This window comes from Trematomus bernacchii, unplaced genomic scaffold (genome assembly GCF_902827165.1).
Source record: "Trematomus bernacchii unplaced genomic scaffold, fTreBer1.1, whole genome shotgun sequence".
In the NCBI taxonomy this organism is placed as follows: domain Eukaryota; kingdom Metazoa; phylum Chordata; class Actinopteri; order Perciformes; family Nototheniidae; genus Trematomus; species Trematomus bernacchii.
The window spans coordinates 1366380-1385645 of record NW_022987621.1 but is presented as its reverse complement, the minus strand read 5'-3'; the positions used below and the strand labels follow the sequence as shown (position 1 = coordinate 1385645).

Here is a 19266-nt window from a genome sequence, read left to right as displayed (position 1 = left end):
CATCATATCATATCATTCTGTCTTGTATTACAACAACAAAAACCGGCTCGTTCGCGGGCGCGAGTCGGCCTCCGTCGTTCACTCGTTCGCGACTGACACGTCACATCCATCCACGGTGGTTGTTTTAAGAAACATGAGGATTCCATGCTCTCCTCTAGTTTTTTTTTTAACAAGTCTGTGTTTTTCTTAAACGAGTATCCAAACAAACTAGGATCCAGTTAAACATCAACTACAAGGACAAAAGTAATAGGTTCACATTTGTCAACTTAACCTCAATATATGCAGCCTACATTTAAAAAAAGAAAAACCGCGTTTTGGTTTTACCTTTTGACCGTAGCTACGGAAAGTGAAAGGGGACAAATGTATGTAGCTAGCTGAAGCATAGCTTAGCGAACAATATTTCGCCGAACATGGCAGCACACCTGAAGAAGCGAGTTTATGAGGAGTTTTCCCATGTCGTACAGGTGAGCACAACGCCCCCCTCTGTAGTCTCTTATCCCAGAGACAGCTCTCTGAGAGCTAGCTAGCCTGTTAGCTAATGCTAAATGCTAACAGTCACTAACACAACAACGCAGGTCATCTGTGTAATGTTTGTACAAAATAAATATTATTTATAAACGAATTATACATGGTTGTTTGATGAGACAGTTAGTCGGGTAACGTTGGTATAACTACATCAACCTGTACTCTACTGAGTTACGATAGCAGCTGTTAGCAAACATGTTTTTAAGCATCACAAGTAAGAGTAGTGATGCAGTAAAATATTCGCTATTCTATAAATGATGGCTTACAATTAATGATAGTCCTGCATTAATCTACATGTTGTATTTAACTGGTGTATATGTTAATGGTTGGACTATTTCATAATCAGTACATTAAGTACAGTAAGGGTATGAACGATTCTAATCTGCAAGGTAACTAAAGTGTCAGATAAATATGATGTTATAAACAGTACAACACACCCCTCTGAGATGTACCGGAAAAGAAGTACAAAGTTGCATAAAATGGAATTATTTAACTACCTCGAGTTTGTTCTAAAATACAGAAGTAGAGTATTCACCAGTTTCACTCTTTCCACTTACTGCTTTTAGGTTCTTCAGGTTCTATGTATCACTGAAGTATTATATCGTTTTTCAGCTTGATACTTTACAGTTTATTTGGCATGATAATGTTAAGATAGCAAAAGTTTAATGCTGAAGAAATATTTTCTTAGGTTGGAGTGGTTTCAGTTTTGACTTTAAAGAGCTCCCTGTGATTTGAACCTGTGAATGTGTTGTCATCATCCTCTCTACAATCAATGAAAAATAAAGCCACGATTCAGTGTAGGTTGCACTCAATACAGTCTAAGAAAAATAAATAAAGTCACTGTTGGGGATCAAACCTCCATGTTTGTTAAATGTTCACATATGATGGAATAATTCTGAACTATTAGATCAGCTTGAAGGTTTTGTCTGAAAAAGAAAGAGATCCCACACCATGAGGTAAAACAATATCCCCCTGCTTTTGTAGACATTAGGGTTAGATACATTTTTGTTGTTTTATGTTAACAGATTCCCCATGAAGAGGCGCCGGCCAAGAAGCTGCGTCTGTCCAAACCCAGTAAGTCTGCAGCGCTGCACATCGACCTGTGTAAGGCCACCAACTCCACCGACGCCCTGCAGTACCTGCTGCAGTTTGCACGCAAGCCTGTGGAGGTGGAGAGCGTGGAGGGTGTGGTCCGGATCCTGTTGGAGCACTACTACAAGGTAAAGAACTGGGCTGATAACCAGGGGCATGTTTGAAATACTCATTACTTTATGGAGAGCTTTGTAAATAAAATCTCTGCAAATGGGTAATAAAGTAGCACAGTTAACAAGGTCTGACAGTTACATTCTCAATAAGTCTTAGCTAAGTTGTATAAAGAAAACACCTGATGCTGCTGATACCTTAGTTACTTGTGTCACTTGTTTTTTTATTTAATTGCTGCTACTCTTTTTTTAGCCATGGTTGTGTACTTATTTGTCTTCATTTAGATTGTATTACTAATGTCTGGTTTTCTTCTCTGTATATAATAAGTTCGATATTTCTTTCTTTATTGCATGTCATTTTTTTATATGCTAAATTTCCCCGCTGCGGGACTAATAAAGGAATTCTGATTCTGATGTCCCTCCCCAGGAGGCGGACAACTCTGTGAGGCTGAAGATCGCCTCTCTGCTGGGTCTGCTGTCCAAAACACAGGGCTTCAGCCCCGACTGCATCGTGGACGACGCCATTAACACACTCAACAATGAGAGTAAGATATTTATACACTCTGTCCGAACCTTGGATTTGGTACATAATTACACAAATGCACTTCTTCCCTTCAACAAGCCATATTTACACGTTATTAAAATGTGTATTTTGGAAAGAGTTGCTTGAAATGTATTCTCTGATTTTCCTCTTTTTCGCCCAGCACTGAATAAACAGTATTTGTTAAGAAAAGGCTATATTGTTTCTATACACTGTACAGGGCTTTGTGTTTTCACAGAATAATATAATATTTTTGAGAACAGCTCTAATATTTTCCCCTTTAAAATGTGTAATTAACGATGATAATACAACTTTTAAAAAAGAATAAATTAGTTACTTTTTTAATGACTTCTCTTAAAATAAGAAATTCAATCTGCGGAATAGCATCTTTTAACTTTTAACATCTAAAATAACTTAAATGTTATTAGGAATCTTTGGCCTCCCCATTGAAAAACATAACTGTGAGTAGTTAACAAAGTACGTGTTTGCTCCATCTGTTTCTCTGTCTGCAGAGTCCCATCAGGTCCTCGCCCAGCTGCTGGACACTCTGCTGGTCATTGGAACACAGCTGCCTGAGAGTCCTGCAGTCAGACAGAGGCTCATAGAGATGGCTTGCAAGGTGACACTCACTCACTCACTCACTCACTCACTCACTCACTCACTCACTCACTCACTCACTCACTCACTCACTCACTCACTCACTCACTCACTCACTCACTCACTCACTCACTCACTCACTCACTCACTCACTCACTCACTCACTCACATACATAGAGTTTACTACAGTACTTACAATTAAGTCTTCCTTACCGACTCAACAGGACATTCTGGAGAAGGCAGCAAAACTCTTTATGTGTTTCTTTTCTCTGTCCTCCTCTCAGCACCTGTCTGATACGTATTTTGGGGTCAGGAACAAGTGTCTAAAGCTCCTTGGATGTCTCGGCATGATGGACACTTCATTGACCAAAGACAGCGAGGGACAGGGCACATCATCAGGTTTGTGCTGTCGCTCAGTATATTTAGACGACTTGGCTGTCACTGTTGGACGTAATGATGATGTCGTATTTTACTTATCAAACTTATCATAGGCAGTGTAGGTAGTCTACATAACTGCCGGCAGCAAGCTCTACTTTTGGAAAAGTAGACACAAGTTAGCGCACAGAAGCAAAGTGATGTGCTGCTGTGGAGGGGGGCAGCCGCACAGTGTAAGATATCCACCTAAAACAAAGCCCCACTTAAAAAATGTATATCAATGCCCCGGCCCGCATTAATAATATGCTGGCCCACCTGCCTGCATGCACTCTGCCTGTTCAGTGCACGTGACAGGAGTCTTTCACAAGCTGCTAACTTATCAGTTATAAGCACTAATAATAGCATTATGTTTGGAGCTGGTGCAGCTAGCTACTTTAATTGGAATTGGGTTTGCAACATTAGGCTGTTTTTTTTCAGTTGGATCATTTTCAAAATCAAGTTTACTCTTGGTGGCTTCTGCAAAGTTTATCTCCCTAAACTTTAACTGTTTTTGAAACAGTGCCTCCAATTTACTAGGGTGTTAAATTCACATTTGTCGGGCATGATTGTTCTGTGTGAGTTTTTGTGTGATCTGTTATGATGTTCCTGCTGTGTGATTGTACATGTTTGCTCCAGGAGGAGCGAGGGAAGTCCAGAGTCTCATCAGTGATTACTTTGGAGACCAGGAGCCCAGAGTCCGCACGGCAGCCCTCAAAGCTATGGTAGGACACTGCCAACACCAGAACCTTAACACACAAAATGCAAATAGAATCAGCAGTAACAAAGCACTGTGTGTTTGCTCTCCAGCTGCAGCTGCACGAGAGAGGAATAAAGATTCATGAGATCATTTATGACCAGGTAACAGCCCCATCTGTACTCAAACCGGCTAGAATAACGAAAAGAACACCTTCCTCACAGGGAGCATGTTATGTGTATGTGTGTGTGTGTGTGTGTGTGTGTGTGTGTGTGTGTGTGTGTGTGTGTGTGTGTGTGTGTGTGTGTGTGTGTGTGTGTGTGTGTGTGTGTGTGTGTGTGTGTGTGTGTGTGTGTGTGTGTGTGTGTGTGTGTGTGTGTGTGTGTGTGTGTGTGTGTGTGTGTGTGTGTGTGTGTGTGTGTGTGTGTGTGTGTGTGTGTGTGTGTGTGTGTGTGTGTGTGTGTGTGTTGTGTGTGTGTGTGTGTGTGTGTGTGTGTGTGTGTGTGTGTGTGTGTGTGTGTGTGTGTGTGTGTGTGTGTGTGTGTGTGTGTGTGTGTGTGTGTGTAGGCTTGCAGGTTGCTGTCAGATGATTATGAGCAGGTGCGCTCTGCAGCGGTGCAGATAGTTTGGGTGCTCAGCCAGCTGTACCCAGAAAGGTGAGAAGATGCTGATACTCATCCTTTAAGAAAAAAAATTGCCTGAATGAGATTCAACAAGCCATTTAGATTTTGCTCCCTTCTTAAGTCACATGCAGGTTCACTACAATACACTGCCCCCGCCCCCCCCTAAGGGAGCTTACAAAGACAGAGATATTCAGGAAGAGGGTGATACACGTATAAAAGGTGTACAAATGTTCTAGTAGAAATTTGAAATAATTGTATGAACCTGAACATTAGCATTACCTTTAATCAGAAGTCAGAAACTCAGAGCGTCTTTTGAAAGATAAATCAATTGTGTGACATTCTTCATATGCCATTACCTGACATTTCCCATGATGCCACTGTTTTGTTATGGTGATGGCTGGTATTTTGATTTAGTTAGTTAGCTACTTGAACCCTGAAGGGTAGCGAAAATAAGTGTCTTTACTTTTTTTATTTGCTATACCCGTTATAGTGGCCTTGCCTGACTTCTAGTTCACCGTTTGTTTTCTTTCCAATCAGCATTGTTCCTATCCCTTCATCCAATGAGGAGATCCGACTTGTTGATGATGCGTTTGGAAAGATCAGTCACATGATCAGTGACGGCTCCTGGATGGTCCGGGTGCAGGCCGCCAAAACACTGGTGAGAGGGATCAGAGAGTGTTCACAGCTGTTTCCACCTCCAGAAGAGAGAGAGAAATGGACACAAAAAATGACTGATTTTACGTTCTAGCATGTCTGGCTCATTTTAAAGCAGTTTGTCAAGAGAGTCCAATTAAGAGTTGCACTTTATTATAGTGAAGTCATATCAGAACCGTCCCTTAACATAAAGGTCATTATAGCACCTCAACGGGTCAGACATTCATAACGTTTTCCTAACACTTCCAAGTGAATCACAGCACAACATTAAATACACAGTCACATTTTAAAATGTAGGATTACAAAATGGGTTGCAAGTGGCCCTTAAAATATTAAAATGTTTAAAAAAAAAATAGAAATACATATTATCTAAGAATATGGAACTCTGAGGAACGCAAATTATTCTTGGACCTTATGTTGAAGACCCATGCTTTAACTTATGTAAGGTACCATATCTGTAAAGGAAAATGTCTTGTGTCTCAGGGCTCTATGCTGCAAGTTAGTCCTCACTTTCTGGAGCAGACTTTGGATAAGAAGCTGATGTCAGATCTAAGGGTGAGAATACAAAAAAGAAATCTACAATATATCTGCCTGTGAGTAGGATAAGCACTTCTAATATTGTTAATTAGCACACCTCCCCTCACTCTTCTTTTCTGTGTCCAGAGGAAGCGTACGGCCCATGAACGAGCCAAAGAGCTCTTTACTTCTGGAGAGTTCTCCTCTGGCAGGAAGTGGGCCGACGACGCCCCCAAGGAGAGACTGGACACAAACACTGTGAACCTGATCGCCTCGGGGGCCTGCGGGGCCTTCGTCCACGGCCTGGAAGACGAGATGTTTGGTACGTAAAACATGGTGCAGCATGTCTGTGTTTCTCAACAAAGAATATCAGAGCTGATGTAAACAGAGCCTGAACAAAAGGTGTTCAGCCCGCTCCAACTCAGGATGCTACTCATGACCAATGCTGATATTTAATCATGATTACGTTGAATTATTGTCAAGTAAGTAACACAAGATGGAGTTATCTCAAACCGCTTAAGTTATTTTCTTTAAATAATTTAGAATTCAAACTCTAAATATGTTTTCATGTACCCCTGAAAGAGAGACTTTTGGGTAAGGTGTTTAACCTGTTAAGCCGGAGAGACCCCGGTACCGGGGTACTGCCGCAACATCTTGCAGGAAACAGTGTCTGAGGGCATGTTCATTTAATAAAACTATGAATGTTTTATATCCATGTAACGGGAAGAAACTCATCTAACTGATCATTTTAATTTATTTTTCAAAAGAAAACCCACAATGCTAACACTGAGCCTCTGAATTAGCAACGAGCGAAAAATGCTAACACCTTACTGCACCGAAAATCACTCACAAAACCTTATTATTTATCTTTTCACCACATCTAACACATCGATTCACATCGTGAGGTGACACAGAATCGATTGACACCGACATTACCACTGAATTATACGTATTTGCGACATTATAAGCAAAAACGGACATCAAAACAGGTGACGCTAGGTAGCTAAAAATGCTAACATTTTTACCTTGGCTCTGTAGTCTCTCCAAAGTGGTCTTCAATGGCATTAAAACGATAAAAACGCTGCTGAAGTTAATCCATAGGTTAATCTAATGTGTCTGTGTCCTCTTTGAAATGATTTCTGATAATCCATAAGCATTAAAACTGCTTTTCCGTTTCCAGAGTTCAAAGCTAGAGATAGGTCCACTCTGATGCAAAACTGCATGCGTGAAGCCCCCACCTTTTCTCTTCACAACGTGTGTGTGGGACTCCCCCTTCGATTCTATTGGCTCTAACGGTCAGAAAGAGGTGTCAACCATCAAAATCGAGCAAGGGGGGCCAGAGATATGGAAAATCCACCCAAATGACCCCAGAAGTGGTTTCTTTTTGCTAAATCTCTCTAAAAAGGTCAAATGTCACTTGTTTTGCATCAATCTTGATACAGGGTACTTATTATATGTTGTACTTTGGATTCCTAAAGCTTTTAGTCTACCTTACCATCATCCAAGGGTAGTTTTCACTATAAGTAAAAAATAATATTTGGACGGACACTATAATTTACAGTTTTTTACGATGTAAAATCTGAATTTTCTTTAAAATAAAAAACATCTATATTGATTCTGACTTTTGAGTTTTTACTTTGAGAAAAAAGATTATTAATTTAACCCTTTTAGAAGGGAAGATATGGTCATTTGTTCTGGGAATGTCATTTTTGAGCCTGAGACCTGAAAAACAGGCTCAGGGCTTAACAGGTTAAGGCGTTTTATCACATGGTATGTTTGGCATGATTTAACAGTGTAACGTGTAAGAAAGTCAAATAATATCTTCTCCATCTTTCCTCTTTGCTATCCTTCCTCTCTTCTACTCAGGATTAGTTTTGTTCTCTTGTTGATATTCATGTAAAGCCCTTTGCTTTTCCCACCGTGTTTTCTCCATCTTCATATTCCTTCAGAGGTGCGTATTGCGGCGGTGGAGGCGTTGAGTCAGCTGGCTCGCTCTTCTGCCAGCTTTGCAGAAAAGTGTCTGGACTTCCTGGTGGACATGTTCAACGACGAGATCGAGGAAGTGAGGCTGCAGTCCATCCACGTGCTGAGAGAGATCTCCACCCATATCACCCTCAGAGAGGACCAGCTGGACACTGTACTAGCTGTGTTGGAGGTAACACACACACACACACACACACACACACACACACACACACACACACACACACACACACACACACACACACACACACACACACACACACACACACACACACACACACACACACACACACACACACACACACACACGTCAGACAATCCATCGCCCTGCCCTGAAATATGTTTTTGTCTTAATCAAGTATTTTGTGGGGAGTTATGAACAACACTTGTTATGCATGCCTGATATAGTCACGTATTGATGAGGTCACTGTGTGTGCAGGACTCGTCTCGTGACATCAGAGAGGCTCTGCATGAATTAATCTGTTACACCAACGTCTCCACCAAAGAGTGTGTTCAGCTGGCTCTGCTGGAGCTGCTCAAGAACCTCAACAAGTATCCCACTGACCGCAACTCTGTCTGGAAGTAAGTGTGTGTCTGTGTGTGTATTCTGCAATCATTATGAGCAGTGACGGTTGTTAACGGTCTCTAAAAAGAAAACATTATGGATGTTCATGTTCAGGATTATACCTAGGTGCATCCTGCGGGACCCTGGTGGCCTTAGGGGACAGGCCGAGGGTTTAGATAGATTTAGATTTATTATGTCATTGTACAATTTTAAAACTGTCCATTTACACTTCAGTTTACATTGAAGTTCATATATATATCCTTTGTTTAACCAGGTAAAAGTCTCATTGAGATTAAAATCTCTTTCTTAAGAGCGACCAATGGGAAAGTCTGCGTGCAGAGAAAGATGGCCAATTAGCAGCAGCATACAAAGTGCAGTGGTGTACACTAGGGCTGTGCATCTTCACTGGTCTCACGATTCGATTATGATTATCCTGTCAACGATTCGATTCAATTCGATATCCCGATGCATCACGATTCATACCAATGCGTTGCATCCTCAATTTTCTATATTACTGCACATGGCTTATTTTTCATCAATGAATACATGCAGTAAGATAAATATGAACTCTCTTTTTATTATTTAGAAAGTGCTTCAGAAATCAATAACATAAATGTCTTGACATTAATTTATAAACCAAAATAAATGAATTGTATAGCTCTAGCATGCCTACAGTATCTGTCTGTGAAATTGTTCCATCCTCAAAAACAAAAAACTAATACTTCTGCAGTCTAGCTGCAGCTTCTAGCAACGGTCTTCTGTTAAAAAAAGGACACTGAATGTCCTGAATGTGGCATCACACACAGGACTTGAGTCTGAACACAGCAGACAACAGGAGTATTTACAACAGCATATCAAAAATAGTGCATGTGGGTGCACACTTACATTCTCTGTCTTACTGTTACATAAATCCCATGATTGTATGAGATTAAGTTAGCTTCATTATATCTCAATCAGTGATTAAGTGAATAATAAAGTTTCTATCGGGTCACTATCAGCCTGTCACTCATTATTTTCAGGGAGGGGGCGGGGTTTGGAGGAACGGAGAGGAGACGGTGATCGCGGAAGCTTTCCTCCTGCCTTCACAAACTTTACACGCGTATATATCGTCTGAAAATAGCAAGAGGACATTCATACTCTGCAATCCAAGACTTAATTAAATCCACCAAAAACCTGACATGATTGTAACGCGAGTATATTTGAAAAACATAAATCCTTGTGTGTCTGAGCCGCAGCGACACGGACTGATTCAGAGCGGGTCCTTCTGCTGTTGGTTCTGGACTGGTGTTCTTGTGTTGGTGGATAAAGCAGACTGCTCCGTGTTTGGTGTTGCTGTGCCGCTGTCACGTCTGTTCCCTGATCTCTGCGTCACCGACCGATTTGATATTAAAGTGACAGAAAAAAAAAACGTTATAGTAAAGCTGCGGCCGGAAAATCAGGATGCAACGTTACTACGCTATAATCGATTATCTTCCGTCACTGCATCGATACCGAATCGTCCACGTCCGCATCGCAATGCATCGTAGAAACGATTATTTTCAACACCCCTAGTGTACACGATAACCACATCCAGTAACAAAACGTAATGCACGGTGGTACACAGTATCCAGACTCTTTAGTCACCGGTCAGAGGCACTCATGTAAAGCAGACAGTTCAGACATATTATACAAATTATTATTGTAAAAAAGAAACAACAATAAACATTGATGTCAACATTATAAAACCCTGGTAAATATTCCCGTTTGCTGCAGATTGGTGACACGAATGTTTAGGGCTGCATTTTCTGGCAGAGAAGTAACTGTACATAAAGCAAAAATAAATGTTAATAAGGGTTGATCATTAGCACCCAAATACCGCTACCACTTATGTAACGTTATGAAACAATGTCATACATTCAAACTTCCTTTTCAACATGAAAAAACGTCTTGGGAACAGTTGGTTTAAGATTTTCATAACAAATGGTACTTTAAGAGAGAGAGGCTATGAGATGACTGACGACTATTCTTTTTTTTTTCTCCCTTCTCCTCAGGTGTCTGAAGTTCCTGGGTTCCCGTCACCCAACGCTGGTGTTGCCGCTGGTTCCTGAACTGCTCAGCACACATCCGTACTTTGACACCCCCGAGCCGGACATGGATGACCCGGCCTGTATCCTTCACACACCTCAAGCTCTCCCAGCATGAGGACGAGAACGTGTCATCGACACTCTGCTGCCGACACTCAACTCTCAGAGAAATGTATCAGTACTATAATAAGAAACACATGGACAAAACTAAGAGTGTAAGCGAGTTATTACATTAACTGTCTCCTGCTGTGTTTTATCAACAGAATAGAACAAGATAAACTGTGATCAAACAGACACATGGGACTTTACCAAGACTGCCATTTAAATATTCAGAAAAAAACAAACCTTGACATGAGTTGTGTAGCATTAACACAACACACTTTTCCTCAAACTGCTGATATTTGTTCTTTCTAACAGCAGGCGGACCTGTGAGCTGTTTTCTTTCCTAACTCTAGCTGTTCTCAGACATCGCGGTGCTGGTGTTGGTTTTCAACGCGGCCAAGTCGTGTCCCACCATGCCGGCGCTGTTCTCCGACCACACCTTCAGACACTACGCCTACCTGAGGGACAGTCTGTCTCACCTCGTACCCCCCCTGCGGGTGAGAACTGAAACAAATGGTATTACTATTGTCCAGGTCAACAAGAAAACACACACTCACGTCTCCTGTAACTGTCTTTCAGTTGCCAGGCAACGGCCTGGACTTGGTGGACTCTCGCTGTGGTTCAGGTTCTGTGGAGTCAGCTCAGCTCTTCCTTCAACAGAGTCTGAACAGGGTCAGCACCATCCAGAACCTGGAAGCCCCCGGAGCCCAGGACCTGCTCAACTTTACCATAAGGTACACACACACACACACACACACACACACACACACACGCACACACACGCACACACCACACATGGTCCGGCAGTGGCTCAGTCAGTACGGGCTTGGACTGAGCCGTAGGGTCGCCGGTTCAAGTCCCCGAACAGACCTAAATATGGAGTGTGGACTGGTATTTGGAGAGGTCCCAAGTGGTGCCCTTGAGCAAGGCACCGGACACTCCCCATTGCTCCCCATAATTTTCACTTTGTAACATTTCCTTATGGAGCAGCTACAGAGCTGTCTCACGTTTTATGTTGTCCTTTCAAGACATTCTCAATAACCTATCAAGTCCTGTGTTTAATGCTATTTCCCCTTGTTGTTTAAATTGTATTTTTGGTAAGGCTGTTTGATATTTTTCACTGTGAGCTGTGTTTGCAGCACAATAATATACTTTAAATATACAGTGTGTAAACACACATACTAAATGTGATTGATATTTAATTCCACAATGAATTGATACAGAATGTATTCTGCCCACCACAAGAAAAAAAACAGCACTTTAAACAAAGTTTGGCATTTGTTTTGTCCCATGTAAGATGTGTTTATTTAGAAAAATGCTAAATGTTTGGTGAATTTGTGTTGTGTATGTCAGAGACCTGCAGCGGCTGGGGGAGCTGCAGACGGAGCTCGCTGGAGCGGCCGACTTCTGCGCCACATACCTGCGCTGCCAGCTGCTGCTCATGAAGGTGTGTGTGGTTATGTCTATTACACTATAATTCCATTTGTGAAGACTGATGCTACTTGAAATTGGGGGGTCATAACATCAATTGAATGCAACATTATGCAGTTAATGGCATTTTGGGGTTTTAGCAGCCCTATTTTGTCAGAATTTGTTTCCCTTATAACTGGTCCCAAATATGGACGGCGATAATGTCATATGTGCATTTGTTATGGTTACATTTTATAAAAAAACTAGTGCGAGTCAACAGCTTTGACAAAGAAATACACAGCTCATATTACCAACCAGTCCATCTGCTACCAGGCCATTGTGTCCATGCTGTCTGCTCTCTGCCAGCATTCTCCCGGCTCTGAACCGTTTGGTGATGTTGCCGTGGGAAACAGGATGCTGCTTTCAGGACCTTGATGTCTGTGCTTTATGTGACCAGGCTCTGCAGGAGAAGCTGTGGAACATGGCTGTCCCTCTCTGCCTCAAACAGAACGTCACAGCCACCGCTGCAGCTCAACAGGTCAGCACACTCACTCACTCACTCACTCACTCACTCACTCACTCACTCACTCACTCACTCACTCACACTGGTCTGACATCACCTGAGATGGTTGAATGTGTGTTTGTGTTTCAGATCTTAGAGGAAACCTACAAGCTGGAGTTCCTGTACAGCGGTCTGGAGAGCAGGCAGGTGGCCACCATCCATCATGTCCGCCTGCAGGCCAAAGCTCTGCAGCTTATCCTCACTGCTCGCTCTAGGCAGGGGTCAGTACACACACACACTCATCACATCAATGTAATACTTAATGTGGACCACATACGTATTCATATAAATCTTATTTTATCATTTCTCTTCAGGTTGGATCCTCTCATCAGCAGCTGTGAGAAGTTTCTGCAGGACATTGTGTCATTTCAGAAGTAAGATCTTCATATATCTGGGTTTGTCTTTCAAACTCTTAACCTGTTAAGCCCGAGAGACCCCGGTACCGGGGCACTGCCGCAACATCTTGCAGGAAACAGTGTCTGAGGGCATGTTCATTTAATAAACTATGAATGTTTTATATCCATGTAACGGGAAGAAACTCATCTAACTGATCATTTTTTTTTTTTTTTCAAAAGAAAACCCACAATGCTAACACTGAGCCTCTGAATTAGCAACGAGCGAAAAATGCTAACACCTTACTGCACCGAAAATCACTCACAAAACCTTATTATTTATCTCTTCTCCACATCCAACACATCGTTTCACATCGTGAGGTGACACAGAATCGATGGGTACCCTCATTATCACTGAATTATACGTATTTGCGACATTATAAGCAAAAACGGACATCAAAACAGGTGACGCTAGGTAGCTAAAAATGCTAACATTTTTACCTTGGCTCTGTAGTCTCTCCAAAGTGGTCTTCAATGGCATTAAAACGATAAAAACGCTGCTGAAGTTAATCCATAGGTTAATCTAATGTGTCTGTGTCCCTTTGAAATGATTTCTGATAATCCATAAGCATTAAAACTGCTTTTCCGTTTCCAGATGTCAAAGCTAGAAATAGTTTCACTCTGATGCAAAACTGCATGCGCGAAGCCCCCACCTTTTTTTCACAATGAGTGTGTGTGGGGGACTCCCCCTTCGATTCTATTGGCTCTAACGGTCAGAAAGAGGTGTCAACCATCAAAATCGAGCAAGGGCGGCCAGAGATATGGAAAATCCACCCAAATGACCCCAGAAGTGGTTTATTTTTGCTAAATCTTGCCGTATTTAGCACTCAGAGCCCCGGCACTTATTACCCCAGGGCATTTAGTACAGATCGCGTTCACACCGGAGTACTTTTCCCTGAGGGAAGATTACGCAAATGAGCCGCTGACGTCACTTCGTCTCCTTCTGCTTTGGGTTTACTGGCAGGCAGCAAACAACTTCACGGCGTATACTGCCACCCGGAGTCCCCGGCCGGTGTCAGTACCATATGTGTTCGCCCTACCATATGTGTTCGGGGTCCGTCGCTTACCAATGACGTCACCCATTGTGATTGGCTGTACGGAATCGTAGTAATCAGCAGCGAACCGCTTCAACACGTGTATTTCAGTGTATTCACGGCATTCATTTTGTTATTCTACAGTATTATTGTTTTATAGTTATTTGTTAATGTAACCCAATTTGTGTTCTTTGAAATTGAAAAGGATATCGCATTGTGTTTGTTACATTCGTTGCAGTTGTATAGGCTATGTGTTAAGTGTAATTTGGCATGTCCTATTTATGGACATGCTTTTATTTTGAAGGAGAGTTAGCGCAGTTGACAGGAAGTTGTTGTTGCTTTGGAAACAACGTGACAGAGATTAACGGAGAAAAGTAATATCTACATATAAAGACGGAGAAAGTAAACGATAACGTTTATGGTTAAGTGTTAGCACCCCCCGAAGAGGCACAAGCTCTTACGTTGATATTGGAGATTTCAATAAATTCAATTTGAAAAAAAAACGGGGAAAAAAAACAAAAACGAATATCTGAATAACGAAATTGAAACCCGAATAGTACTCCAACGAACGAATATTCGGATATTTTGGTACAGTAGGGCTGTACCCGAATAATATAATAAAGTTATAGTAAATAATAACAAATTCCAGTGTTAGAATTCCATAATTCCATATTCATAAATAAAATGATATGCAAATAACATTTTCTTGGCTGTGGACTTGTACTCTACATAATTATGTTGAGCTCATGGTAATCTAATTCAATAAACAATAACTGCAATGAACAGATAGCATTTTCTGACTCGTAAAATGATTGGATATGGTGTAATTTGGCAAATGATTCTGTGTTGAAAAATGTATATCTTTAAAAACTGCGTTGGTGTATTAGGGCGGGCCATACTAATTTTTCTTGTAAATCGATCGAGAGGGGTGTTCAAATAACGTATTTTGGTGTGTAGAACACAAATCTATTTAGATGCTTTTATTTTGAAGTTGTTGCTATGGAAACAACATGACGGAGAAAAAAGTAATATCTTCTACATATAATAACGGACAAAGTAAAGAATGAAGTGTATGTTTAAATGTTAGCACCCCCCCGAAGAGGCTCAAGCTCTTACGTTGAGTCTGGAGTTTCAATACATTCGGAATTTGACCGTGTAAAATGTCCTCTTGGGTTACCGTACAGCCAATGCGTGACGTCATTGGTAAGCGTAACGGACCCCGAACACATCTGGTAGGCCGAACACATATGGTACCTACACCGGAAGTCCCCGGAGTTGGGGACTGGCTTCAGTAGAAGCTGCTGGGACTCCCAGCAGCTTCTACTGAAGCCTTCAGAGTAAATCGCCAGAGCGCCGACACCTCCTCATCTCCACCGCTCCCATGTTTTGTTTTGTGTTGCCATAAGTTAGTCTCTCTGCGTTTGTGCGCTGGGCTAATGCTAATGCGAGGATAATACAATGGCGGCTCTACAAAACATTTCAGAGTTGTACGAGGCGTGGTTTGCAATTCGCCCAGCCAACCAGAACTGGGGCACTTTATTCCCCCAGGAAAGTACCATCTCTCAGCAGGCACTAAAAATGGGGGTAAAAGTTCCCGAGATGAAGTGCTCTTTTTGGTGTGAACGCGACATAAGGGGTACTAACGGAACTAAACGCGAAAAGTACGGTGAAAAGTACTCCGGTGTGAACGCGGCTAATGTCTCTGAGCCGCAGCGACACGGAGTGATTCAGAGCGGGTCCTTCTGCTGTTGGTTCTGTACTGGTGTTCTTGTGTTGGTGGATAAAGCAGACTGCTCCGTGTTTGGTGTTGCTGTCACGTCTGTTCCCTGATCTCTGCGTCACCGACCGATTTGATATTAAAGTGACAGAAAAAAAAACGTTATAGTAAAGCCGCGGCCGGAAAATCAGGAAGCAACGTTACTACACTATAATCGATTATCTTCCGTCACTGCATCGATACCGAATCGTCCACGTCCGCATCGTAGAAACGATTATTTTCAACACCCCTAGCGTCCACACAGCAGCGTTAAAAAAATCTTGGAGGTGGGCGTATCTGAAGCTTGGGGATTTTTTGCGAGCAAGGCACCAACAACCAATCACATGAATCTCCCGCCCCCGACATACGAAGCAAAAATATGGAATATGAGGAAATGACCTGCGGTATGTCTCTCCCAGCATACACGCGGTTTGATTGGCTAGCGCTTGAACTGTCAGATTTGCATACACGGGATTTGATTGGCTGACGCTTCCACCTCAGCTTCAAAAGTTGAACATTGCTCAACTTTTGAATCCTGAAAATCCTGAAAATCTCCGCTCTGCTTCCCACAATGCAGTTCGGCGAAAAGTGAGGCAAAGTGACGTCACCCCATTCAAAGTGAATGGGCAGAACCGCTCCAAGATTTTTTTAACGCTGCTGTGTGGACGGTCCGTTACTGTTTCTCCTATTTTCTGTGTTGATCAGGCTGTTTCTGGCAGAGCTGCCCTACCTGCAGGACAGTTTTGTGGATCAGCTGTTGGAGCTGCTGCCCCGGCTGTCGTCCTGTAAGCCGGTGGAGCTGGTGAGGATCCTGCAGAGCACCCTGAGGCAGAGCGGCCTGCTGCAGCTCCCCCTGCCGGAGCAGGTACACTGAGCAGTCTGTCATGAAGTTTGATAAGCAAATAGCTTTTTCCTATTAATGAAATCTCCCCCCGCTGGCCGACAGATCCACCGGGCGACAGCCACCATCATTGAGCCCACGGGAGAGTCTGACAACCCGCTGAAGTTCACCACCGGCCTGGTGGTGGCCCTGGACATCGATGCAACTCTGGAGCACGTCCAGGACCCCCAGAACACGGTGAAAGTGCAGGTCAGTTCATAGTTCTCACTTGAGCTTGTGGGCTTTTGTCATCTTCAAAAATCTGGTCTTCAGTGATCTTAACGAGCACTTTCTGCTACCTGCACCTTTAAATGTACAATATATTGAACCTTTCTCATATATCTGTATATATGTACATTCACCTGATCAGAGTTTAACACATTTCAATGTTGTTGTTTCTCTTCATACTGTTAATACATGTGTATTCCTCTATTTATCTTTATTTTATTCTTAATATCCCTGTGTGTATTCTCATGTGTACTCTGTGTTTCTCTTTATTCTGTTGCTGCTGTAACACCTGCATTTCCTTTGGGGATCAATAAAGGTCCATCTTATCTTGCCTTTTATAGACTGTAACAAGCTGTTAGATATTGGAGGTGTCTAAGGTAAATGGTAGTGGGTCATTGCTTCTGAGTTTGTAACAGTGATTTAGAACCAATGATGTACAGCTCTGTTGGTTCAAGGATCTGACATTTAGAGCCGCCTGGGATTGGTGGTTCCTGGTCACATGACAGACGTAAAACTGCTGGTTGGATGAACTGCTTGTGTGTGCAGGTTCTGTATCCAGACGGCCAGAGTCATGTGATCCATCCTAAACCTGGAGACTTCAGGAAGCCGGGCCCCGACAGACACAGACTGATCACTCAGGTGTACCTGTCCCACAGCGCCTGGACAGGTCAGACACACAGCTCAGCCTCTGTTCACCTGGCATTTAAAGAGTTTCTTACTTGAAATAGATGTGTTAAGATTAAGACTGCCTCATGAATCAGGCACATGTCTGCATCAAAGCACAGCCATTGATCCTACTCAAATGTTGCTTATAAATGTGCTGTCCTAACAGCTAATGTTCTCTGTTCCTGCTCTCCTGTGTGAAGCCTCTGACTGCTGGATACTCTCTCCACGCATTAGCAGCAATCAGAGGTGGAACATGTCTCTTACTTATTTTTTACTTAGATACAATATTAAAGTCCTATAAAATGTTACTCAAGTGGAGTAAAAGTAGCAAAAAATGTAGATCTCAAAATTGTACTTAAGTACAGTACTTGAGTAAATGTACTTAGTTACTTTCCACCCTGGAAGCAATGCTACTTTCACCTAGCTAAAAGCAAAACATATAAAGTTACTTTTGTTGAAAACAGTGATTCTCAAGAGTATAATGTTTAAACTTGCTATTCTTCATCAGTGTGTTCAGTGTGACTTCATCTTGTCCTCCTCTCCCTCAGAGCCGTCTCAGATCGAGGTGCGCCTCCTGCTGGCCTACAGCTCCTCCTCCACCTCCCTCTCCTCCTCCAGCTCCCTCTCCTCCTCTCCGGCCTCCAGGCTGGGATGGAGCGACAGCATCGACGGCCTCCCCCCCCCAGAGCTCGCCGTAGAGGGAACCATTCCGTTCAGCAAGCCCGTCAAAGTCCTCATCATGCCCAAACCAGCCCGGCGCTGACACGAGTCAACTGAGAACACACACAGAGACACACACAGAACACACACAGAGACACACACAGAACACACACACACACACAGAACACACACACACACAGAACATACACAGAGACACACACAGAACACAGACACACACACACACACAGAAAATACACAGAACATACACAGACACACACAGAACAGACACACACACACAGAACATACACAGAGACACACACAGAACACAGACACACACACACACACACACACGGCTTCAACTCTTTTCAGATTTGGCGAGCAAGAGGCACCTGACAAGAGGATTCTAGCTGCTTCACTCACTAAATTCAAACCTGTACCAGAAAATGTTTTGGCTTCTTTTAGAATTTGTGCACTTTTAAAAATAATTCCTGATGAAGTATGAGGAAGCACAAGAGTAGTAATGGTGTCATTTGTTTTGGAAATATTTTTGTACTCAACAATTGTTTCTGATAAAGACAAAGAACTGTGTTGGAGATGATTCATGTTTCAATTGAATGTTGTGTTGCATTTAGTCAATTTGATCTAAAAGACAAATCTGGAGTTATAAGAATACATTGGACATTTATTTGTCTCAATCAGTCTGTTAAGCTGAGGTGTGTGTGTGTGTGTGTGTGTGTGTGTGTGTGTGTGTGTGTGTGTGTGTGTGTGTGTGTGTGTGTGTGTGTGTGTGTGTGTGTGTGTGTGTGTGTGTGTGTGTGTGTGTGTGTGTGTGTGTGTGTGTGTGTGTGTGTGTGTGTGTGTGTGTGTGTGTGTGTGTGTGTGTGTGTGTGTGTGTGTGTGTGTGTGTGTGTGTGTGTGTGTGTGTGTGTGTGTGTGTGTGTGTGTGTGTGTGTGTGAAAAAAGACCACTGCATAATTATCAGTTTTTCTGCTTTTACAATTTATAGGTTTTTTGTTTTTTTTAAATGACAACTGGTCAAACAAACAAAAGAGAGGCTGTGTTTTTAGACCTAATGCAAAGAAGACAAATAGATTTTCATTTTTAAACCACAGTATTTAATACTTGATGTACAATCACAGCTCTCCTGTGTGGGCTTCCTCTCTTCTCGTGGATGCTGGCTGACTTCCTGGGTGTTTCTC

At 42.5% G+C, this 19266-nt stretch overlaps 1 protein-coding gene across 1 annotated transcript; it reads left to right on the top strand.

The window, feature by feature from the left end:
- The first annotated feature begins 107 nt into the window (after positions 1–107).
- ints4 (integrator complex subunit 4) lies at positions 108–18665 on the top strand. Its single transcript, XM_034132785.1, has 24 exons — positions 108–464; positions 1551–1745; positions 2155–2272; positions 2781–2887; positions 3150–3264; positions 3916–4001; positions 4087–4137; positions 4541–4629; positions 5134–5254; positions 5734–5805; positions 5914–6088; positions 7716–7921; positions 8189–8331; positions 10345–10460; positions 10843–10976; positions 11059–11213; positions 11833–11926; positions 12347–12427; positions 12542–12672; positions 12766–12825; positions 16339–16498; positions 16580–16723; positions 17288–17408; positions 17956–18665. The coding sequence occupies exons 1-24, from the start codon at positions 411–413 to the stop codon at positions 18168–18170; spliced, it is 2943 nt and encodes a 980-aa protein (XP_033988676.1). The 5' UTR covers positions 108–410; the 3' UTR covers positions 18171–18665.
- Positions 18666–19266: the final 601 nt, after the last annotated feature.